The 27507-nt window shown below is 36.1% G+C and overlaps 1 protein-coding gene across 1 annotated transcript; it reads left to right on the forward strand.

The window, feature by feature from the left end:
• The first annotated feature begins 13837 nt into the window (after positions 1-13837).
• LOC144452931 (uncharacterized) lies at positions 13838-26181 on the forward strand. The gene is made up of 3 exons (XM_078144146.1): positions 13838-14211; positions 19342-19428; positions 20508-26181. The coding sequence occupies exons 1-3, from the start codon at positions 13920-13922 to the stop codon at positions 23480-23482; spliced, it is 3354 nt and encodes a 1117-aa protein (XP_078000272.1). The 5' UTR covers positions 13838-13919; the 3' UTR covers positions 23483-26181.
• Positions 26182-27507: the final 1326 nt, after the last annotated feature.

A 27507-nucleotide genomic window follows, 5' to 3' on the forward strand; every position in this document is an offset into this window, starting at 1 on the left:
GTTGTTAAGCAATGAAGTCCGTATGCCGGTTATCGAAGAAGCCCCGAAAAGATAAAAGATATGATTGTTTGGCCACTAGGGGCGCTGTTTTAGAACCGGCAGTGAGGGGCCAGAATTGTAGAGCATTGTGGCAAAGCATACTAGTAGTCTATAGGCATCGTAACCACTTACTTAAGATTTTCTGTCATTCCCCCTAACGTTACGCTATAATATATACATTATCGCCCATCAAATAACGAAATAGCAAATTACCTCTCGTTCTCCTAATATTTCGCGTAAGTTTGGCTCTGCAATTCGACCGTGAGGAAAACCCAAAAAGTAGCAACATTTTGAAACGGGTAGTACGCTGACATCCGTCACTCACGTTTTCAGTACGTTTTCAGTGTGACCTCGTCCATTTGCGTTACCGTTGGAGAAATTGTAGCGATTGCTTCCAGTCAAACATCGGAAGGGAAAACGGTACAAAAACAGAGGAAAGAACCCTCAAAATCACTGTATACGCTAAAGTTATTGCAGCTAGTATAAGACCAATCTGATTAACATCCGATGTAGATGTCGGCTAATCGTTCATTGTTATTTTACCTTCGTTACTTTGCCTGAATTGACCTTCTTGGTACATGTTTACAGTTTTTAGCCTGATCGCCGCCTCTACAATCTGATTAAAATCCGATGTAGATGTCGGCTAATCGTTCATTGCTATTTTACCTTCGTTATTTTGCCTGAATTGACCTTCTTTGTACATGTTTACATTTTTTAGCCTGATCGCCTCCTCTACATCTGAACTGGCGCACATGCAAACGAATTTCTGCTCAGTGAGACACATATCCAATCAGGTTGCGTCTTACTTGTCATGGGCATACATGTACGCATTGAATATCAACAAACATCAACAAACCGTTGAATGACGAAAATTCTGGCCCTCACTTTGTCAGATATGGTGCACCCTGGCCCGATACTTTCCTGCGAAACTACTGGAAGTTCGTTAACCGGCATACGCCGTATTCGAAATAAAAATGTCTAAAAATGTGTTCTGAGAAGTGAGAGGCAATATTTGGTGTTGCACACGACACCCTACAGGGAAGTGATCGAGCAATAAACTATATGTTAGGTGTAAAAGTCAAAGCCAAAAATAAGGCCATGGAAGATAAAAAACCTGTTCAACGGATCCAACCTACACAAATTCATTTCATTTTGGGGGGTGATTGGCAACATAGCCCTCATGCGGGGCTGCACATGTCACTAAAATGGCTGATGGACTACTATGCACGTTTTGTTTCAAAATTATTTAAGGAGATTACGTTTATATTTTCTGAACAGTACATGTGCCCATATACATTTGAGTCAATTCCAAAGTATATAGATAGTGGTTTACTTGGTTCTGATGATGCATGTACAAGAGTGATCTAGAGGAACGAGCCGAATTTACGACACTGAACGCATACGGGAAGGGACAGAGGAGAAATCGGATAAATCACTGGGGGGGGGGGGCATAAAAAATTCTGATAGTCTGAAACTTGAAAGGGGGACTTGAAATGTAACTTATGTCTATGGTTTGATATTTTATGCCTCTAAATGGCCTCCTACATGGTCTTATTTTCAAAACGCTTTTCACCTTCAGAGATGTCTCCTCCCAATCACTAGCAAGGTACGGTGATAATTTCTCCCAAATGAAGTTGGGAGGTGGCTGGCTAAGTACCTCCATGTATGTTAGAGCTCATTATGAGACATCTCATTATGCATGTGAAACCCACATCCATTGAACATTCTCGCAAACCAGAGTTACTATGGCTACCACTACACTTCGAAGGCACGTTATTAGACGTTGCCGTAAAACAGGCTGTATGTGGTTTGCGACGATGCCTTTGTAATCTCGCTTGGACTATTATTGCAGTTGGTTATCACTTTCTTTTTAATGCATCATTGTACCGTATAATTTTACGTCACCTGTGTAGTTTGGGTGACATAGGGGAAGTTTCGTTTGGCAGGCCTTCAAAAAGTTTTCTTGGGGTGGGGTGCGGGGTGAGGGGAGTTACAAAATTGTTTAACCGTAAATTGTGTATATTTCCTAACTGTAGAATTGATAAGAAATCGCTTGCCTTACAGACAAATTGCAGGAGATAAAATCAAAATGACTGAATAAGTACTATGTAAACTCAACTGGAAATGTTTTGTCATCGTTATATATTGCGTGACCTGTTTGCACTCACTGTACACTTGAGGGCGCTGTTCATTAACAAATATCGCTCTTGTGTGATAACAATATACTGTGATGCTTTGTTGGGATCTTTGTATAGTGTAGACGCAAATAAATATTTGGAAAATATGATTCCGAGCTTCGCCTAAACACGGAGCGTCACACTACCACGTCAACGAAAGGTTAGTACAGGGCGTACAGTACAGGGATATTCGAGTACAATTATGCAGTCAATATCAGTGCATACCCATAGGGAAAAGACAAATTATCAATTTTGTTCTCGCGATTTTCCGGATTTCTAATATTATTTTCTGTATATTTCAAATAAAGTTTTAAATACTATTTCCTCTTACTGTTTTTTTTCTTTCTATTTCCTACCTGATATCAATGTCTTATCTGAGTTTATCAGCTTTGCATTAATTAGTAGCTTGCTAGAACAAACTCCATATTTACCCAAATTAACACATTATGCCGTGAGTGTAAACATCCACTGATCCGTGTTACCTCCATTAGTCGGATCAGTGGATGTTTACTTGTATGCATGACTGGTATGTATTGTAGTAAGAAGTCGATGTTTTGTAGCGATTCCAAGTATAACTATTCTGTGAAATGGTGTCATCTAAATATGTAAACAACCTAAATATGGTTTAATTGTACAAAGACAGACACCATACAAATATCACAAATTTATTTGACACTTTTGTTCAATCCACACTTCGAATAACTGAGAATAAACTACAGAGAGAGATAACTTTTTTCAACTTTCAACACCGATCTATGAATAAATTATAGAGACAAACTATGGCATGTTTTATTTTAACACCAATCTATGAATAAATTATAGAGACAAATAACTTTTTTCAACTTTCAACACCGATCTATGAATAAATTATAGAGACAAACTATGGCATGTTTTATTTTAACACCATTCTATGAATAAATTATAGAGACAAACTATGGCATGTTTTATTTTAACACCAATTTATGACAGTGTGGAAAAGTATCAAAATAATGAGTGACAGTGTTTTTCATTCACAAATGTATTGTTTTTATTGTCAATAAAATCCAGTACAGAACTAGTGGCTCAAAACTGCCACATTACATTTTATAAAGTTCTACTTATCCACAAATAGGACTTGGTATCAAGTAAACAATACTTTGATAATACATGTGACATGATGCAGTTTGACCATCACTAATGTTATAATTATAGTTGCTAAGAGATATTTTGAAAGTACAGAAGTATTTATATAAATTTAGTGAAGACAGATTCACCTACAGTGAGATTACAAGTAGACTGAAGATGGGAGAGATGATGCATAATATACAGACTGTACAGTGAGTATGATATTGCTATGATGTGTAATAGCGCCACCACTGTTGGTATCAAGTAAACAATACTTTGATAATACATGTGACATGATGCAGTTTGACCATCCAGTTTTTAGTCGGGTTTTTTATCGTTCCCGGTTTCCACTAAGAACTTTAAACGCTACCTATTCATACAAACTAGACGGGGCTAGTTATAGCAGGTAGGCGGATTTTTCTTACCTTCCAAAAATGGTCATTTTCTAACTTCAACATTAATTATAGACCGACCCCTCATGAACCAATGATAAATGTTCAAAAGTACTCGAAGCCGGTCAACAATGAACCGCAAAATTTTTGAAACGATTAGTACGGCGACATCAGCCAGAAAACATGAGTGAGAGGTCTGTGTCATGATACCCCTTACTATTCTTACGAGTCTCTGAGCTAAATTCATTCCATGTCAGGATTTTTGGTAATTTTCATTATGATCTCTGAAATGAAGTCAAAATAAATTTAAACTTTGTACGGAGACGGAGATTGGTCATGTAATAAAATCAACCAAGTTGTTGGCCTGGCATTCGTTGAAACCAGATATGAATGTTTCGCTGTGAGTTTAATTCTACCGTAACAGTAGAGTCCAAGAAGGTACGGTACCTCGTAGAAGAGATGGACTGGGAAGAAACTAGTTGGCCGGCTAATTCAACGTTATAATTTATATAGTCTTTGAATGGAACAGACTGACGATTGGAACAGCAGTGTCTGAGTACTTCCCCATTTCTACACGATATATTAATAAACTGCATGGAAGGCCGGTCACACAACGTTTTAATCAGTGTAGTTTATCGATACATGTGTATAAATGAGGAAGCATATAAATGCATTTCAAAGTTTACTAAAAAGAAACATGTCTTCTTCCCCCCCCCCCCCTCCGAGTGTACCTAGAGCTAGAGCCATCGATGTGCGCGTGCAGCTTGGTCTAGTCCTGCTTGCATACGGAGCAAGTCGTCCCTTCCTTCTCCGTCCTGCAAAGAGACAGCCATGAAACCTGGGCTTACCACAAATGCTGGTAACTAAAGAATTAACGCACCCGTTGGTCAAATATTAGCGATATATCGACTATTTATAATTGAAAGTTGAGTGAAACGCGTGCGCTGTTAACATGCAGGACTAAGCTTGGACATGCTGTTTTGAGCGTCCGTTGTCACTATTATATCTATGTTTCTTAGAGTGTAGGACCTCTAGGTGCATGGTTTAGGAAGTAGACTAGATGATATATGTCATCGTGATACCATATGGCACAGAGCCAACTTTTGAAGAAAAAAAATCGACTTTTCTCGATGTTTAGCTGTTTACTACATATAGCAAGTATATATAATGAATATTCATATTGCGACATCTCCAGGTCTGAATTTTTTACCTTAATTGGAAACCAAACGAAGTGTTCTTATTGGTCTATTATGACGCATGAAACAACTATGTTTATTAGTTTTGATCACGTGGTATGTTTTAAAGTCGCAAAAAAGGTGTGACACCTAGCTACTGTTCACTTGGCGCAATGATATAACGATATGAATCGAGGACATTCTTGGTTTAATGTAAAAAAAATCTATTACATACATAAAAACAACGCATCATTTTTATTGCTTAAAAGATGTGATAAAACGTCCACATTTCTCACTTATCAAACTGAGACCAAATTTATTTGAATAAACTTTACTCTGATATCTATATACTAAAAATAATCGTTAAACGTTTGGCATGTGCTCGTTTTGTTTCTTCTAAAACTTGAAATAAACGAGAGAGGGTGGTATATGAATTGAAGGTAGACTGACTAGTGAAGCCACATCATGAAATTCATAAAAAAGTATTTAGTCACCCATAGCTTGTAAATATCTTTGTTTTAAAAATATTCATAATTTGTCCAGAACTGGAAAAACAAATTATAATTTACGTAAACTAACACATCACGGATGCCATCACATATTATAAATGCTAGTGTTGAGCACTATAAGGTTGTCGTAGTAGTTCTTGTAGTTGATGTAATTGCTGTTGTTGTCTCTCTGCTATTTTTTTTATGTTGTTGATGATGATGATGGTGATGATGATGATGATGATGATGATGATGATGATCATGATCATGATCATGATCATGATGATGGTGGTGGTGGTGGTGGTGATGATCATGATGATGATGATGATGATGATGATGATGATGATGATGATGATGATGATTGCAGTGATGATGATGATGGTGGTGATCGTGGTGGGGGTGGTGATGGTGGACAATTGTCCATCCAGGGTTCTGATATACAACCAGTCCCCGTACGGTTCTTGATAAACAGTCGGTCCAGGTGTAGGTCAAGGAATGTGACCTTCAAAGATCTATCAAGTTTTCACCTTCTTTGATCTTACGAGTTTTACTATTGTCAATATCTCATTAATATTCATGGTGCACACTCTCTGTGAGTTTTAACTTGTTTGGTTACAATCCTATTGGTCACCTGTCACTCAATAAATATTATCGATCACGTGATCAGTCTACTTTTTCTTTAAAGCTGACAAATTAATAACTCGTAGCAACTCATACAATTGTTAAAGATTTGTCACTTCACTAAATGTCATAGCTTATATTTTTTGAGAGGAAATGCCCCCCCCCCCAACCCCTACTCACAAAACCTACCCAACCCAAACACTTACACCAACACTAAAACGCTAAAAATTATCCTTGGTGAGAGTGTCAGTATGACTTATTATGTACATGTAGGTTTTCAATGCGTACACAGACAACTTAGTTTCTTACTTGTCTGTGATGTGTACTATCACCATGTCCAAGTCATAAAGGGACTCAGTCACGTGATATGATGTACAATAGTATAGGTTACATTTCAACGAAATGAACAAAAACAGGTCGTTACGCACGGCGATAACGTTTTAAAAATAGATCTCTGAATAACCTTACTTTATGTACGTCTTTTGTTTACCGAGACAAGAATGATTTAGTATTTGAATACTTGACAGGTTGGGCCTTCTGATGTGATGTTTTCGTACGCTAACACTAAAATTGTCATAAAAAATGATCAGTTACAACATGACATTGACAATTCGTAAGATATCAATTTCAAATGTATGCTTCTACAACATTCCCGTATGTCTCATTCCACATGTATTTATTCTTTATATTCTTCCCAACTTGAAATATAAAAATCATATACATGTCCTAAAAAACTGTTCAAATACGTCTCCCATCGATGTTTATGTGTTGTAGTTTTCCAACTATCGACCAATCAGTATACGAGGTTGTGACACGTGACGTATGAGTGACTTTATGTACACACCGTACCTAATTCTCCCTCGTAGGACATACATTTAAATACATAGCAGCAAGAGAGAAAGCTATTTAAATGTTATTCCTTTGGATTTTTAGACTACAGAACTATTTTTTTCATAACTCAGACGTTATAAAGGTTGTATATGATGGACATGGATAACGTTCAACGATCTTCCAATGCGCATGTGCGAGTAAAGCGACTCGGAAACACAGATGTTTATCCCAGGTAAACAGCAACTTCAAACAAATAAACCCCGTCTACCTGATTGTACAAACTGGGCATGGTTTAGCTACAATAACTGCAGCGTTAGTTAGTTTTTTTTTCAATTTGAGCTTTAAGTTGATTTTTTATTTGTTTTTAGTCGGGTTTTTTATCGTTCCCGGTTTCCACTAAGAACTTTAAACGCTACCTATTCATACAAACTAGACGGGGCTAGTTATAGCAGGTAGGCGGATTTTTCTTACCTTCCAAAAATGGTCATTTTCTAACTTCAACATTAATTATAGACCGACCCCTCATGAACCAATGATAAATGTTCAAAAGTACTCGAAGCCGGTCAACAATGAACCGCAAAATTTTTGAAACGATTAGTACGGCGACATCAGCCAGAAAACATGAGTGAGAGGTCGGTGTCATGATACCCCTTACTATTCTTACGAGTCTCTGAGCTAAATTCATTCCATGTCAGGATTTTTGGTAATTTTCATTATGATCTCTGAAATGAAGTCAAAATAAATTTAAACTTTGTACGGAGACGGAGATTGGTCATGTAATAAAATCAACCAAGTTGTTGGCCTGGCATTCGTTGAAACCAGATATGAATGTTTCGCTGTGAGTTTAATTCTACCGTAACAATAGAGTCCAAGAAGGTACGGTACCTCGTAGAAGAGATGGACTGGGAAGAAACTAGTTGGCCGGCTAATTCAACGTTATAATTTATATAGTCTTTGAATGGAACAGACTGACGATTGGAACAGCAGTGTCTGAGTACTTCCCCATTTCTACACGATATATTAATAAACTGCATGGAAGGCCGGTCACACAACGTTTTAATCAGTGTAGTTTATCGATACATGTGTATAAATGAGGAAGCATATAAATGCATTTCAAAGTTTACTAAAAAGAAACATGTCTTCTTCCCCCCCCCCCCCCCCTCCGAGTGTACCTAGAGCTAGAGCCATCGATGTGCGCGTGCAGCTTGGTCTAGTCCTGCTTGCATACGGAGCAAGTCGTCCCTTCCTTCTCCGTCCTGCAAAGAGACAGCCATGAAACCTGGGCTTACCACAAATGCTGGTAACTAAAGAATTAACGCACCCGTTGGTCAAATATTAGCGATATATCGACTATTTATAATTGAAAGTTGAGTGAAACGCGTGCGCTGTTAACATGCAGGACTAAGCTTGGACATGCTGTTTTGAGCGTCCGTTGTCACTATTATATCTATGTTTCTTAGAGTGTAGGACCTCTAGGTGCATGGTTTAGGAAGTAGACTAGATGATATATGTCATCGTGATACCATATGGCACAGAGCCAACTTTTGAAGAAAAAAAATCGACTTTTCTCGATGTTTAGCTGTTTACTTCATATAGCAAGTATATATAATGAATATTCATATTGCGACATCTCCAGGTCTGAATTTTTTACCTTAATTGGAAACCAAACGAAGTGTTCTTATTGGTCTATTATGACGCATGAAACAACTATGTTTATTGGTTTTGATCACGTGGTATGTTTTAAAGTCGCAAAAAAGGTGTGACACCTAGCTACTGTTCACTTGGCGCAATGATATAACGATGTGAATCGAGGACATTCTTGGTTTAATGTAAAAAAAATCTATTACATACATAAAAACAACGCATCATTTTTATTGCTTAAAAGATGTGATAAAACGTCCACATTTCTCACTTATCAAACTGAGACCAAATTTATTTGAATAAACTTTACTCTGATATCTATATACTAAAAATAATCGTTAAACGTTTGGCATGTGCTCGTTTTGTTTCTTCTAAAACTTGAAATAAACGAGAGAGGGTGGTATATGAATTGAAGGTAGACTGACTAGTGAAGCCACATCATGAAATTCATAAAAAAGTATTTAGTCACCCATAGCTTGTAAATATCTTTGTTTTAAAAATATTCATAATTTGTCCAGAACTGGAAAAACAAATTATAATTTACGTAAACTAACACATCACGGATGCCATCACATATTATAAATGCTAGTGTTGAGCACTATAAGGTTGTCGTAGTAGTTCTTGTAGTTGATGTAATTGCTGTTGTTGTCTCTCTGCTATTTTTTTTATGTTGTTGATGATGATGATGGTGATGATGATGATGATGATGATGATGATGATGATGATGATCATGATCATGATCATGATGATGGTGGTGGTGGTGGTGGTGATGATCATGATGATGATGATGATGATGATGATGATGATGATGATGATGATGATGATGATGATTGCAGTGATGATGATGATGGTGGTGATCGTGGTGGGGGTGGTGATGGTGGACAATTGTCCATCCAGGGTTCTGATATACAACCAGTCCCCGTACGGTTCTTGATAAACAGTCGGTCCAGGTGTAGGTCAAGGAATGTGACCTTCAAAGATCTATCAAGTTTTCACCTTCTTTGATCTTACGAGTTTTACTATTGTCAATATCTCATTAATATTCATGGTGCACACTCTCTGTGAGTTTTAACTTGTTTGGTTACAATCCTATTGGTCACCTGTCACTCAATAAATATTATCGATCACGTGATCAGTCTACTTTTTCTTCAACTCATACAATTGTTAAAGATTTGTCACTTCACTAAATGTCATAGCTTATATTTTTTGAGAGGAAATGCCCCCCCCCCCCACCCCCTACTCACAAAACTTACCCAACCCAAACACTTACACCAACACTAAAACGCTAAAAATTATCCTCGGTGAGAGTATCAGTATGACTTATTATGTACATGTAGGTTTTCAATGCGTACACAGACAAGTTAGTTTCTTACTTGTCTGCGATGCGTACTATGTCCAAGTCATAAAGGGACCTAGTCACGTGATATGATGTTCTATAGTATAGGTCACATTTCAACGAAATGAACAAAAACAGGTCGTCATGCACGGCGATGACGTTTTAAAAATAGATCTCTGAATAACCTTACTTTATGTACGTCTTTTGTTTACAGAGACAAGAATGATTTAGTATTTGAATACTTGACAAGTTGGGCCTTCTGATGTGATGTTTTCGTACGCTAACACTAAAGTTGTCATAACAAATGATCAGTTACAACATGACATTGACAATTCGTAAGATATCAATTTCAAATGTATGTTTCTACAAAATTCCCGTATGTCTCATTGCACATGTATTTATTCTTTATATTCTTCCCAACTTGAAATATAAAAATCATATACATGTCCTAAAAAACTGTTCAAATACGTCTCCCTTCGATGTTTATGTGTTGTACTTTTCCAACTATCGACCAATCAGTATACGAGGTTGTGACACGTGTCGTAGGAGTGACTTTATGTACACACCGTACCTAATTCTCCCTCGTAGGACATACATTTAAATACATAGAGCAGCAAGAGAGAAAGCTATTTAAATGTTATTCCTTTTGGATTTTTAGACTACAGAACTATTTTTTCATAGCTCAGACGTTATAAAGTTTGTATATGATGGACATGGATAACGTTCAACGATCTTCCAATGCGCATGTGCGAGTAAAGCGACTCGGAAACACAGATGTTTATCCCAGGTAAACAGCAACTTCAAACAAATAAACCCCGTCTACCTGATTGTACAAACTGGGCATGGTTTAGCTACAATAACTGCAGCGTTAGTTAGTTTTTTTTTCAATTTGAGCTTTAAGTTGATTTTTTATTTGTTTTTAGTCGGGTTTTTTATCGTTCCCGGTTTCCACTAAGAACTTTAAACGCTACCTATTCATACAAACTAGACGGGGCTAGTTATAGCAGGTAGGCGGATTTTTCTTACCTTCCAAAAATGGTCATTTTCTAACTTCAACATTAATTATAGACCGACCCCTCATGAACCAATGATAAATGTTCAAAAGTACTCGAAGCCGGTCAACAATGAACCGCAAAATTTTTGAAACGATTAGTACGGCGACATCAGCCAGAAAACATGAGTGAGAGGTCGGTGTCATGATACCCCTTACTATTCTTACGAGTCTCTGAGCTAAATTCATTCCATGTCAGGATTTTTGGTAATTTTCATTATGATCTCTGAAATGAAGTCAAAATACATTTAAACTTTGTACAATACAATGATATTCTGTTTTAATGTAACAACATAATTCAGAATTGTTTGTACCAGGTATGAATGCTGCGTCAGCAAGTTCAATATGATGTGATGTGATGTGTTAATTTTAGAACTTCATCGTATGATTTCATTGTTCTGTAAAAGTATGAATATAATATTGTGCAACTATTTTATGGTCTTTGGGATTATGAACTTTTATTACTAATCTAGAGAAGGTGATTGGATATTGAATCTCACGAATATATCAAACTCTATGAATAATTTTAATTATTTAAACTTTGAAATGGGTTTTTAGCACATCTGAAGGGAAAAGACAGAGACGGAGATTGGTCATGTAATAAAATCAACCAAGTGGTTAGCTTGGTGTTCGTTGAACCAGATACGTATGTTTCGTTGTGAGTTCTACTCAACACAATCCAAGTCGGTACGGTACCTCGTAGAAAAGATGGTTTGAGAAGAAACTAGTTGGTCGGCTAATTCAACGTTATAGTCTTGAATGGAACAGACTGATGGATTGAAACAGCAGTACTTCCCCATTTCTACATGATATATTGATAAACTGCATGGAAGGCCGGTCACACAACGTTTTACTCAGTGCAGTTTATCGATATATGTGTATAAATGGGGAAGTATTTAAATGCATTTCAAAGGTTACTAAAATAATAATATATTAGACGAGGAACATGCCCCCCCCCCCTCCGAGTGTACCTAGAGCTAGAGCCAGCTTGTATTAGTCCTGCTAAGCTTGCCATACGAAGTAAGTCGTCCCTTCCTTCTCCGTCCTGCAAAGAGACAGCCATGAAACCTGGGCTTACCACAAATGCTGGTAACTAAAGAATTAACGCACCCTGTGGTCAAATATTAGCGATATATCGACTATTTATAATTGAAAGTTGAGTGAAACGCGTGCGCTGTCAACATGCAGGACTAAGCTTGGACATGGCACATGCTGTTTTGAGCGTTCGCTGTCATTATTATATCTATGATTTTTAGAGTGCAGGACCTCTAGGTGTATGGTTTAGGAAGTAGAGTAGATGATATATGTCATCGTGATACTATATGGCTCAGAGCCAACTTTTGAAGAAAAAAAATCGACTTTTCTCAATGTTTAGCTGTTTACTACATATAGCAAGTATGTAATGAATATTCATAATGCGACATCTCCAGGTCTGATTTTTTTTACCTTAATTGAAAACCAAACGAAGTGTTCTTATTGGTCTATTATGACGCATGAAACAACTATGTTTATTAGTTTTGGTCACGTGGTATGTTTTAAAGTCGCAAAAAAGGTGTGACACCCAGCTACTGTTTACTTCGCGCAATGATATAACGATATGAATCGAGGACACTCTTGTATTTAGCAAATAATAAAATCGGTTTCCTAATAATTATAAATGCCACTCCCTCCCTACACACACACACATACACACTACCACGCCATCATCAGAAAGGGAGCATGCAGTAATTACAAGGGGGAGGGCTGGGGGAATCATGCCAGGGCTGTTGTGTACAATGTGGCCCTCCCCTATTCCGTCGTGCTATAGAGTGGCCCTCCCTCAATTTCCTTTCTCTAAAATATGACCCTCCCCTTTTGAAATATTAAAAAAAACGCGGGTTAGATGCTATCAGACATGTAAAAGGACCCTAGTCCAAGTATCAGTGGTTTACAGGAGTTAATCCCACTGCACTGCTGCCTCCACGTTGAACGTTTAGGCATTGGTTATTTCCCCAACTACTACCACCACAGTAAATTATTATTAAAATTTTGTGTGAAGGCACTGCATTAATAAGTATCTGTATAATGTGTTTGGATCTCATCGGCTGAGCTGCAGGCCAGACCGTTAACTCCCAAACATTAGATGGGCACACTCTCAACAATGTTGCGACTGAGGTCAACATTTCTACAACATTATCCCTAATACCTTACCCAACTGTTCCCGTTTTACTCCAGTGAGACCCACTTCTCTCCTCAGAATATGCCATGGTTGTCAGCAGCGATTTGATGATATTGTCTTATATTATGATACCTAACCCAAACCCTAAGCCATAATTTTAAGGCAACATTGGACTGTTTATTACCATGGTTACAAGGGTGCTATAGTAAAAGTGAAACATGTTTTGAGCACCACATATTAATAGCTATTAACAATGCAAAGTACAGTGTCAACGATCAAAACAATATTTATTTTGAGGTGTCACTAAGTGTTCACCTACCGGCTATATTGCATGGAGTTTGCATGCAGTGTATGCATTGAGCCACAATTTGAGGCAAATTTGGGCTATTCAATACCATGGTTACAAGGATGCTAAACATAAGGCCCATTCAAGGTAACATAATACCCGATGGATCCTAACGGATTTTCACAGGAATGGAATCTAGAACTGGCCCATGGTGGCAGCGATGGGATGCCAAGTTAGACAATACAGTTAGTCAAAGTATAATGTGACCCTCCCCTAATACCATTTTCTAGATATGACCCTCCCCAAGAATCGATTTGTAAAAAGTGAATCCCAGTACCCTTATTCCCCAGCCCTCCCCCTTGTAATTACTGAAGGCTCCCTAAAAATGAACTTTGAAAAGTTAAAACCTGTCAATTTCGCGCACTTTAGAGTCATGAATATTCATGATGGCGTAATGATACTGTTGGGTTATTCGGCTTTGATGACTTAATACGAGTAGGATCATCATATAATCAGTTTCTAGTTCGTTCCCGGCCGATTGGGTGAAAGTGAGACCTGCCAAAGTTCGTCAAGTATCAACAGTTTGTGTCACTTGATCAGCAAATCATCTATTTGTGATCATGGCGTCTGGAATTGACCTACGAAAGTTCTTCTTTGACATTGGAAATGATATAGGTGATAAGGACTTCGACGCACTTAAATTTATAGTGGGGGGCGAGATAGATAAGCAAACACTGGAAACGTTGAAGAACGCCAGGGAATTATTTTCAACTATGGAAACCAGGGGATTGATATCGTTTGGTGATTTCACATATCTCAAAAAATCACTAAAGGAAATCGGCCAGATAAGTGTTGTACAGAAAGTCGAAGACTTTGAGAAACAGATCAAACCGGAGACTGAGAAAACACGAGGTAAGGATGAAATTTCGAAAAGACAATTTTAGTTCTGGAAAACTTCCGCGATGAGACCAATTGACGCATGCATGAATTTAAAGAACTACTTATAAATGGTTTTAGTACTAGTAGTAGTTATGACTGCACGTCTCATGCTGTACATTTTATTCAAAGAGAACCACGTACTAAAAGTATGCACGTACATACGTCCATGGTATGAGGTCTATATCGTAAACAACTCTTACTTGTAACCCTCGACACGTACACAGGGTTTTATATTTAGACATCCATGATTACACCTAAACAGACAAGTTTCTATGTAGAGTAAGTCAGGCAGTTTCAGTGAATACATCACACCATACAGTCAGATGACATTCCACTAAATTTATTACCCAAACTAAAGATAATTATACCCTACGAAAAACGCACCCACATAGGTGACATTATTCTTTTGTAACTCCCTGACCATACAACATAACATAACAAAAGGCAGTGATATATCAGCATATTCAAAACCCTGTACAAAACACACTTTTGGGACATGCAAGTCACCAAGCCCTAGGTCATTGAAGCGGCACAAACTGAATTTGTAAACTTTTTACTCAAGTGAAAATACTTGATTGCTTAGTATGGTTTCCTCAACATTTTTTGGTATATATCAAAAGCTACGTCATCGGATCGTTAATATATGTTATTTCTTAATGGTTTCAGTTTATAGTCAATTGCAAGTGATAGTTACGTTTGCTCAGAATACTAGGAGTGACTTTTAAATACGCAGGGTAAATTTTGCCCCAAAATGTTTAAATTCAGCTTGTGACGGGTACCCTTCAATACTATTGTGAATGTCCTCATCCAATGTGTATTACAGCTGCCGCCATAATAAGTGAACTACCAAGCAAGCAGTATTGTGCGCAATATTGTGCGGAAAATACCAATCTTGAAATCAAGTTTTCTTGCTGAATTTGCTGATGAAATTGTCTCCAATCGCCAAAATAGTGAGACGCTCCGCTATCAGTGTTACAGTCGTTACACTGTATCCACTAGACTACTACAGTAGTAGTACAGATGTGCGTTGTCCTCATGCTATGGGACATTCTATTTATGATATACTCTACAGTGTAAAATATTACACAAATAAAAACAAACTTAAACTATGTGATATATCTTGTTGTTGATATTAAATTTATATGTCTCATTCCTCACTTTTCTCAGGACAATATTTCATTTTTCACTTCTTAGCACAGAGATAGTAATGTACTAACATAGCCTCCCCCGCACTTTAACCCCACGGAAAATACAGCCGCCTGTATCGAGAGCGGTCATCTCATGCATCTGAGAAGATGCTCGCGTGTCAAGTTTGTCAAAGAGAAAACTGCGTGGAAAACGAAATTTCAAGATGTCTACCGCTAAAGGGATGAGAGACGTAATGTCAGTGTTGCTTGATGGTTTTAGTATATCTCAAATTTCAACCTCCACAAACACGCCAAAGGCGACTGTCCATCGTATCGTCAGATGGTATAGAAGTACTGGTTTCATCTGTCCCGCCAAAAAGCCTGGGAGGAGACGCTCAGTGACAATTTAGTACTCCAGTGGCCGAGCTCGAGTAGGTCGAATTTCTGAAGACGGAGAAACTAAGTGTGACTACTGTCGAGGTAAGGCACTGGTTCGAGATGGAGTTTGCGATGTTAACTCATTACCTTTCACACGGAGTGTCTACCATATATTTCGCCGCGATCTTTAACATGTTTAATAATTACACGTACAAGAAACTCATGAAAATACCACAAGAACAATTGACGGGGGGAAAAAGTATGGTATTGCTCTATGAATATATCTATACCATATCTAGCCTAAATGGTGCGACATTACATTTCTTTGATGAAGCTGGGGTAAAGAAGACGACTGGTAAATCGAGATTACGAACAAAGTGTGAGGGGGTGCACCGAGTGAACGTGTGAGGTCCAACGCTCCGCCAGCGATGCCACTTTACCGTTAAAATGCTCCATTAGTGTTACCGGCATTGACTACTACAACATACTGAATGGACCATCAAATGCTCTCGAAAATCTCAATTTCTAGGAAGTACTGCATTTGAACAACAATTATTTTCAGCCGCTTTTATTTTCAGGAGTTATTATGGATGATTGTGGATTTGTGGAGTCATGATGGGTGAATGGTTGGCGTGACCGGCTTGGAATCTACAGGTTGCAGGTTCGAGCCCTGTCGCTGCCTGCTGTTTGTTTCTGAGTGGCTAAAGTCCTTGGGCAAGATTTGAACCACGACTGTGCTTCAGTCAACCCAGCTGTATAATTGGGGACCTGGTAGGATGTAGGTTGCAATGTGAAGGCTTTAATCATATGCGCTGAAATGGCTGCAATGGATAGTATGCTCCCCAGGGAGTTGAGGAAGACTAAAGGGCCGTTGTGCCGTTCTGATCTGAGCCAGGGGTAATAATTGTAAAGCGCTTTGAGCACGGTGTGGGAAAGCGCTATATAAGAAACCAACATTATTATTATTATTATTATTTCAACACAACAGGTGTGCGAAGGACTTACTTCGTCCACATTCCTGTGCTTCGTCAGATATTAGCTGATCGTAAGGTTAACCTAATAGTCCAACCACCATACTCACCTGAATTTAACACTTGTGAAATGTGTTTCCTTCAGTTGAAAGGCAAAGGGTACTTACGTGATAACATATTTGTTGTACGTTACACGGAACTGGCTATTCATGAAGCTATCGCCAATATCGACGAGTACATGTCTTTCCATTTTTTCCGTCATCGTGGCTACTTCGTGTAGCACTATACTATACACACTACTGTCCAGTGCAAACTTTTTTGAACTGGTCATCGTTTTCCATACATACATTTTTACAGTGTTGTTGATGTTTGTTAGTTTGAAAAAAAAACTTGGAATGCATGTCATATAAATAACGGCGTGTCTCGTGACCGGCGCCTGTGTGCTCCTCGTCAGCAGCACAACGGGCTCGTGACAGGTTTTTTTTTCAACCTAAACCAGTTGTCCTATAATATCGATTTGTAACGTTATTATTGTTGTTGCAAAGATTCAGTTTACTTGATTGTACATTGTAGTATAAAGTGTCGTAGTTTATTTCATTGGTGTAAAGCGTCACATTTCTATTGACACAGTATGTGTATTTCACAAGAAATTGAATCATACTTGTCGCAAGTTTCAACTCGGACTGACGTCATGTCCACGATGTACACTCTATGTTAGCTGCTAATTTCTAATTTTAGACCGTGAGAATGAAGTCTGAACTTGTTCTCTCTGTGTCACCGACATCATTATTGGTGAAAACCGTGCGTTCAATTGAACATCTCAATGTCATGTTGCAGAATTCAATTTACACTCAATCTGCATTCTAGAATTTCTAACTAACATTGAAAAATAGTGAGTGTTAAAGAACTAGTGATGTTATTTATTTCAATTTACTTTGTCAACATATTGCACACTAACTGTATAGCGTACTGTGATAAGAGAATGTGTGATCCAAATGTCATTTCAGTTGACGTGTGTACCAGACTATGTTTATCAACTTGAACTGATAGCGGAGCGTCTCACTATTTTTGCGATATGAGACCAGAATTATTTGGTCCGCAAATTACTTAGCAATCTTGAGTTCAAGATTAGTATTTTCCACCCAATATTGCGCGCAATACTGCTGGCATGGTGGTTCACTTATTATGTGTAAAATCTTTGTTATTGTACATATAACAAACTTTTGACACGTTATTTAGCTTTTTGCAATGTATAGTGTTACAAACTCAGATGTTGTTTCACATTGATTTTTCAAGTAGGAATTTATGATGAAATTGTTTTACAAATAAAAATCCAAAATTAATTTAATTTAATTTAATTTAATTTAATTTAATTTAATTTAATTTATTTATTTCACCTTTGCATCGGTACAAAAAGAACTATTAAATAGAATAAAATATACAGGCAGCGAACAAGTATGACATGACAATACAAAATCAAACAAAATCAACATGAAACAGAAATGGCACGCCCGTCTTATTAATAGCTTACTTAATATGCCAATATCTATAAGTGTCTCAACTTCCAGTTTCTTTTATCCCATAACAATCTTATAAATGTTTTTGTTAGCTTTGTAACTATTTCCCCAAGGTCATGGTTGACCTCCCATAAAACCCTACTGAAAAGAACATTGAATTTAAAGTTAAGACCCCCTGAATTAAATTTACTACATACATTATCATCACCAAAATTTACAAATACTTCATTTAAATGCCAGAAAAAATGTTTTTCTAATTTCAAGAAAAGCAGGACATATGAAAAGAAAGTGATTAATATGTTCTCTCCCTCTTGAGCAGAGCTTACAATCACCAGCCCCTTTATAATTTGTCCAATTTAAAGTAAAGTGAGGTTCCATGATGATCCTCCAAGTCACTTACATAGTTTTCTCTTATGTTATCATTTTTCACCCAAGAAAAGTGTTCTAGAGACTTCAAATTGTTTACGTTACGTTTAAATGAAACCATCTCATTGAGGTTACTAATAGACATAACTATTTATCCAATTTGTATTTGTTGGTTGTGTGGATCCATATATATGGTCTAGCCCGTTCTCCGTAAGGATATTATGTACATAGTTCGGCCAGTTCCATACTAGCTTTACGTTCCTATCATAAGACTTGTTGAGTTCAGTGAAAATCAACTTGGTCCATCTATCACCATTCATTTTCTGTAACCTATCAAGATATTTAATTCTTGAATTGTTGAGTATACTCTGTATGTCTGACCAACCTAAATACCAAAGCCTCATTGATATAGTCACCTTAACAACATAATTGTTTTTATATAGGCCATTAATAATGTTCACTGTCTAGATTTTGAACTCTTCATATCAATCTCTCAGTTTCATTTTTGACTTTACAGTTTGCTAGCCATTCATTTTTTTCTACTTGTCCAAAGATTTGTTACTGTTGTCTGGATTATATTTTATCAACTTTTACCATTTCTCCATGCCATGCTGGAGATGTTTAGTCTCATCGGAAAGAAATGATTAAATGATTAAGACTTATTTTAATTGCACTATCCTTAATAACTATATTTCATAATAAGTCAATGTACACTAAACAAAATATGTTTAATTATTCTTGTAGGTCACACAGATGCCAGTCATGGTAGAACTGATAGTCCTGTAAAACCTGCAGCTGGTTCAACAAGTTCTACAGACTCTAAAACAAATTGTAAGTTTCTCTTTGATGTTCTATAGGTACTATCTGATTCCATGATATAGTGTAAAATGTATGAATAAACTCTTTTAACAAGTTTGAATTTAAACAGGCCTATATAATAGAATGGATTCAACCTAATTTATAAAGTTTCCAATTCTTGGCACCTGAAATAGAATATTACTGTCTAAGCACATCATAAAAATAATGAACAAATCGATTCTTGGTCGACACTATAACTTCTACTCCATGCACTTCTCATGTAGTAGTTTTAGGCGAGCATGAGAATAAGTCGACCTTGTTCTATTTTGACCCCCTAGCATGAGGTATAATGCTATCGCAGGTACCGAGAATTTGGCGCATTGCCATCACTATAAAGGTGTATCATAGATATCTATGGAGGTATAGATTAAGAATAGATGTGTGCATATAATATTATACAAAGTTTACCAACAAATATTTTAAGCGACCAAAACAAATTACAGGGGTGGGGAGGGCCAGTGTTTTTTGAGAGAGGGTCACCAGTTTTCATGTAAGTGTTTGGGAGGGGAACTATTTTTTTATGCAGTGATATCTTTTATCATAGCTATTCCAATGATATGGGGGGGAGGGGAGGGGAGGGGTTGTAATTTTTGTGCAAGGCCTTGCAATTGGGGGAGGGTCAATCTCTTTTATGCACTGAACTTCTGATAAACACCCCTCCCCCTCTCCCTGTAATTTGTACCCAGTTCGTATGCACTCTCTGATTATCAAGTTAATGAATACCTACAATTACATTTTAGCTCCGATCACTATTAATGCTTGCACAATGAACTTGATATGCAGAATAAACTCATAACTGTTTAGTATTCATTGTAAATTACATCTGTTGTGTGGAAGTCTTATCAAATATTCTTGTCTGTTTATTTCATTTGCTTTTCCTTCTCAGAACCCATAAATGAGATTCTTTTGGCATAAATTTTCTTAATATAAAGTAGTTATACTCAGCGTCAACCTATTTCCCTGTCTTAACATTCAAATTCATATTATTATTTTTTTATTGTTTTAATTAAATACTCGGGCATTTATCGTGGAATTGTTTGTTCATTTCATAGATCCCATTTCTGAATGGCAAGAGCAGCTCAGAGACAAGTATGACAGTTTTCAAATCAATCCGTTACCATGGTGGGATGGTACTAAAGCAAAGCTACTTGAAGATATCTATACTGATTTAGAGTTACAGACGGAAGATGGTAATCCATTCGCTCGAGATGAGATCTTTACAACATGTGATGAACGCAAGAAGACGAGACGGCGAATCTTAATTGAAGGTGATCCTGGGTATGGAAAATCTACATTTTGTAAACAACTAGCATATGAGTGGGCAAATGGGAAAGGAGAATGTAGCAAACAGTTTGAATTATTGTTCCTTTTAGAATTAAGAAAGCTAAGAGAGTATCATAAGGATCATCCAGAAAGTTCTGATTTAGTAGATGTTATTTGTCATTTCTTATTTGAAGATGAAATAGATAGAAAGTCTTTGAAAGATTTCATTGATAATCATAAATCTAAAGTATGTTTTATTTTTGATGGTTTAGACGAGGTGTTTGTTAATAATCTGCCAACTTACTTTAAAGAGATTATTGAATTAAGAAAAATGGTGAAAAGTGTTGTTATTGTGACATCTCGAAAAATTCGGGAGGAAAACCCCAATCAGCAATATGATACACAACTCTCAGTGAAAGGGTTCACTGAAGAAAGAGCAAAAAAATTGATTTGCAAGCATATCAAAGAATTTAAATCCCCAGAAATGTCACCTGATGAATTCTTTACACAACTAAACGATTCGTCTAACCGAGAAAATTTGATTAAGTTAATGGAGAGTCCATTAAATACTCTACTGTTATGGTATATCTGGTTAGAACAAAAAGGCAAATTTCCTAGTACAATTACAGAGTTGTATTTTGAAATTGTTAAGTCTATTTACCGTAGATGTTCTAAAGGAAAGAAAATTGATAATTTGAGTGACATGTTAGAAAATGAAGATTTGGTTTCCATTGGGGAGAAAGCTTACCGCATGCTTATGAAAGGAGAATCAAAGATTTCCCTCAGTGATACTTTGTCAAACCTTGGATTTTTCACAACAGAAAAATCATTCATGATAACCAAGGTTGAATTTACCCATTTAACATTTCTAGAGTTTTTTGCAGCGGTATATGTTAGTAGCAGTCCGTCTTTGATAAGAACATTAGGACAGACATATACTAAAACTCAAACATTGTTATTTGTTGCTGGGCTTTTGAAAGACAACGTATGTCGAATGTTCGAAGTAATGGAACCCTCACAAACTCATCCTTTGTTACCGATACAGTGTTTACTTGAAAGTGGTTGTGAAACTGACGACGACACACTCAGGTACTGTGCTTGTATTATGCCTGAATTCTTACGAATTTCAATTGATGAGGAAAACACTGATTATGACAGACAGTTGCTAGAAACCACTGCTACAGTACTAAAGTGTCCCAATGTGAATACCACTACAGTCAAGCTAGTCATTTCCACATTTGACGATAGAGAAATAGAGTTAGCTGAACGTATAACATTAGCTGTGGAGGACAATAAAAATATAGAGAAAGTATTGATTATTAAGTACGACTTTAAGTTAAATGATAGATGTAAAGACCTAATTGACTCTTTAATGATGTTTAAGTTCGGCCAAATTGAATTTAGGGATAAATCTGACTACACTGGATCTGCTGAAGATTATGGGTATAAAGTTGGCGAAGTTCTGAAGGCATTGTCATTAATTTCAGGTGACATCATTGATATATCTCTTAATGACAATAGCTTGTCATTCATAAAACTCATTTGTCAGGCTTTACGAGGTTACGAAAGTAAAGGAAGTCTTCGACTCAAATTTCATGAATACCATGAAAACACACACCAAACATCTAACATTATAGGGCTCACTATCAAAGCCAAACTTGGAAGGGTAACCTACAATCTTGCCCTTGAAACCCTGAAATTTCGTGTGATTGATTTTTACAGAATTGTCAGAGGCAGGCAATCAAGTGAAGAAGATAACATAGAAGTAAACATAGTTGTCAATTATAATTCAGGATCTTTACCTGATATCAAGGAAATCAAGGAGGAAATATTCAAGAACCTAGACTCTTCAATTATAATTAAATTGGAAATTAATGATATTAACAAAGACTCAAATCAAGGTCTGTGTCCGCGTATTATCAGTATAATTGACTCCCTAGCATCAGTGAATATTGTCGATTTTACCTACAACAATTTTCCTGTTGTCAGTGACAATTTCACAGATTCTGTTCTTTCAAAACTGAAAGTTCACCACTCCTTAAAGAAAATAACAATTCATTTGAGAGAGTCAACTGTGTGGGCATTCGTAGAGGGGGTTAGCGAATGTTTAAACAAGCGTCAAAAGCTTACGGGTGACTTTAAAAGACTTGGCATGTCAGAGAAACATCTTGCAAAGACCACATTTGAAGTCCATCGTTGTGACACCGATAGTGAATTTAAGATGCATTTGTCTTCAGAGATTTCAACAAATGTTGGTTTTCGTGGTCAGCAAGACATCAATGAGTGGAAGTCTCTAACATGTGATGTTAATCTCACATTTAATGATCCAACTAATGTTACTAAGAGCATAGATTCAGAATTGTTCAATCGGACAATAAACAAAATCATTCAGATTCCAAAACTTACAAGAGTCAAAATAAATGATTTGCATATTAAAGGGGATAATCAAGACTATGCAGCATGGAAGGCCTTATTTTCTAAGTCTTCACTAAAAGATGTTTATGTGAAATTTTCTAAGAAACTCACCAATAAGAGTGAAATAATTGCAGGTGTTTGTGATGCAGACAAAGACAGAAATAGTCAGCTAGATATCAAGATTGACTGCTATAAAGATAAAACTGTTATTGATATGAGACCATTACGTACCCCATTTGTACCAGAGGTAGTGACAACAATTTGTAATGTTTCTGAATATTACTTTAGGGGTAAAAATATATATCTCAGCATAACCCAAGTGAATTTTGGTTATGACTTATGGAAATGATCCATGGTGCGTCCACCTGACTGTCCTTGGCCTGCCCTACCTATGATATCCATGACTCAATTTGATTAAAACCTAGCACATGTATCAAACAGCATAGAGTGCATATGCCTGTCACTTAATTTTGTGACTTTGACCTAAGTGACAAATGACATCTGTATTTGTCATATAAATACATATTGTGATTCAATTACCTAACCCATATTATTATTATATGTACTAAGCTTTCTAATGGGACTTTAACCATTCACTTTGACCCACATTTTCAAGGTCAAATATCCGAAATTTGTTTTCCAGCCAAAACTCAAGACATTGAATATGCAGAGGGTTCATTCAAGTGTCTACACTCAAATTATTATAGGCACACTGTAGTTTATACCATGACCTTTAACCTTGACCTCCATCTTTAAGGTCACATGACAACTCATTCAATACATTATGAACATATCTATCTAGAGACACCATTCAGATGTCAGCACCTTCATTTATCAACCTGAACAATAGGCATTTGACATTTGAGGTTAAATCGCAAATTGTTCAGTAACTTGGAACTTTGGAAGTTTTTGTCTCGAGAGACATAATTCAAAATGTGTACCCACACATAGCCATAAAGCTTAATATTTTGTTAGACTTCTGACCTTGACCCTTCATCTTCAAGGTCAAATTTGAATTTGCGCATTAACTTTAAAAGTTAATATGGACCCATTTAAATGGTCTACACTAATTATATAAGAGGTAAATTTTCTGATTGTAGGACCATATATCAGACATCAATTAACAGTACGATACACATTGTGTTGGGGAGTATGTCTTTGAGTACAGAAGACTTGTTAGATTAAAAATGTCATATACAGTAACAAAGCAAGAAGGGGACAATAAAAGTGGCAAGGCAAGGAAATAAGATAACATACAAACTTGAAATGAAACTAAAAGTTTTCAGCCTTGGTTTTATGATGTATATCATTCTCAAAAAACCAGAGCTGACCTGACGGTGGATGAAGATGTCGTTTTAATAACAGACAATAGAAGGAGAGACGTCCATTCTATTGTCAGTTGTTATATTAATATCAATTACAGGCCTAGTAAGGTCTGTCTTTTAGTCCCATGACTGACACATTGACTGTAGCAGTGGTTATATCAGATACTGCAATTACATTACATTAGTTCTGTTCTATACACTTATAGTATACAGACATAATAACAGCACTGACTAAAGAGTCAAAATTTTGACTATGTTTACTCCACTTTCTATATTTGAAAGACAGATTTTGTGCCATGTATTGCAACAAATTACTTTGTTTTTGTGCTTCAAGGAAAGAGACAGTTTTTATTAGTAACATTGTGTTAGTAATCCCCAATGGAAACTTAATAAACTTACTTCTGTTGTAGTATTTTGAAGTGCTTTTACACAGTTACAACTTACTTATGTTGTAGTATTTTGAAGTGCTTTTACACAGTTACAAATTACTTATGTTATAATATTTTGAAGTGCTTTTACACAGTTACAACTTACTTATGTTATAGTATTTTGAAGTGCTTTTACACAGTTACAACTTACTTATGTTGTAGTATTTTGAAGTGCTTTTACACAGTTACAACTTACTTATGTTATAGTATTTTGTGCTATGTTATTACACAGTGTCAACTTACTGCCCATTGACTTGTAATCAGTACTAAACAGGTTTTTTTACAGACCACAAATTCTATTTTGTTTTTAGTGTTATGATTCTTCCTGATAGCCTATATGGTAAACATACAGGATACTAAGATTGTGAAGCTAATCAATGGGCAGTTTAAGTTAACACATAAACAGTGTGTGCTAACATGAATGAGGATTGGGTATTTATTTTGGATTTTTAATTTATAAAACAATTTTATCATGGCTTCCTACTTAAATTATTGTGAAACAACATAGACCAAGTCCTTGTTTGTAACTTAATAAATTGCAAAACATTAATAAATATGTAAAATCTTTCTTATAGTATGTATAATTGCAAACATTTTACACATATTTTTTTTTTAGCTTTTTGCAATTTATTTAGTTACAGCCACAGACCTTATCAATGTTGTTTCACATTGATTTTTAAGTAGGAAGCCATGATAAAATTATTTTATATAAATAACCACTCCTCATCCATAAGGCCACTTAAACACTGGTGACACATTGACAAGTGAAAGTGTTTGGAAGATTATGGCGAGATTTTCACTTTATCAGAGTTTTTACTGCCAATTAATTAGGCTATGTTTACTGACTAATAACTTGTAGAAGCTGTATTGTGGTTTGATTCCATAAAAAAGTTTCATTGAGAAAATATATGTAATTAATCTGTGGATGTTTGATGTGTATGCAATCAGCTGGCATTTATATTTTACCATAATGATTTTTATTGTCCGTGTCAAACTTTGTGAAAATAATTGTCACCTCTTCAAGGAAAGTGACCTGAAGTTTTTATTAGTGTTGAGATTTGATGTAATTTGACTTGAGTTGTTTTAGAGACAAAAAATGTAAGCTGGAACATTTTTTACTACTACCTTAGACTGGATGTTTACTAGTATCATGTAAATAAGATTAACTTTTGACTTGAAGTCATGAAAGTGATAACAATCTTTGGTTTTATACTAGTATATATTGATGTGTGTTTACAATATATTCAGTATGTAAGATCTGAGATTTAGTACTAGATTTTGTGCTATCATTTTATTCAGAGCAATAAAGTATGTTTATGTAATCTTAAATTTAATTCTTTGCCTACCTGTGTATGTATGTATGTATGTATGTATGTATGTATGTGTGTGTGTATGTATATGTATGTATGTATGTATGTATATATGTATATATATATGTATGTGTGTGTGTATGTATGTATGTTTGTATGTATGTATGTATGTATGTATGTATGTATGTATGTATGTATGTGTATATGTATGTGTGTGTGTTTGTATGTATGATGTATGTATGTATGTATGTATGTATGCATGTGTGTATGTATGTATGTATGTATGTATGTGTGTGTGTGTATGTATGTGTGTGTATGTATGTATGTGTTTGTTTGTATGTATGTATGTATGTATGTATGTATGTATGTATGCATGCATGTATGTATGTATGTATGTATGTATGTGTGCATATATGTGTGTACATACATACGTCCATCCATACATACTTATGTGTGTATATTATGTACGTATGTATACATACATGCATATAATCAGTCTTTCTGTGCCTGTACATACCTTTCAACATATTATAATAGATGACACACATTTCAATAGCAGCACTGATGTTACACAAGTAATTTCAATGACAAAACAAATATGATTAGATTTCACACACAATATACATCCTACACTGCATATTGAGATGTGTTGACCAGTGTGTGAGGGCGCCCTAACAAGGCATATCTTACTAAAGCTTGTAAAAAGTGAAACAGGCACAAGTTTTTATTTCACAAATTTATTGTTTTTATAGTCAATAAAATCCAGTACAGAACTAGTGGCTAAAAACTGCCACGTTACATTTCATAAAGTTCTACTTGTATCCACAAATATGACTTGGCATCAACTAAACAATGTTTACATTGTCAATACAAGTTGTATTACAGTGTACAATTTATGTGACAAAATGCAGTAATGTTGTCATTATAGTGGAGATGTTTTGAAAGTACAGAAGTATTTATATAAATTTAGTGAGGACAGATTCACATACAGTGAAAGTACAAGTAGACTGAAGATGGGAGAGATGATGTGTAATGTACAGACTGTGATTTTGCTATGTGTAATAGCGCCACCATTGTTATATTCTGTAACTTCTTTTGTTTCAATATCAGCCCAGTACTATGTTTTGTGAGCATAGGTGCTGGGACCAGAATTGTAATGGAACAATGGGTGAGTTCTGGATAAAAAATATTTGCGATCGTTTCGCTAGCCTGTTTACGGCACTAAGCTGTAACTATGCTAACTCTCATAGTAGAACAAAGCTAATGCAGACACAGATTCAGTGCCATAGACAGTCTAGCTAACGGACCACA

Source organism: Glandiceps talaboti, chromosome 23 (genome assembly GCF_964340395.1).
Source record: "Glandiceps talaboti chromosome 23, keGlaTala1.1, whole genome shotgun sequence".
Classification (NCBI taxonomy): Eukaryota; Metazoa; Hemichordata; class Enteropneusta; family Spengelidae; genus Glandiceps; species Glandiceps talaboti.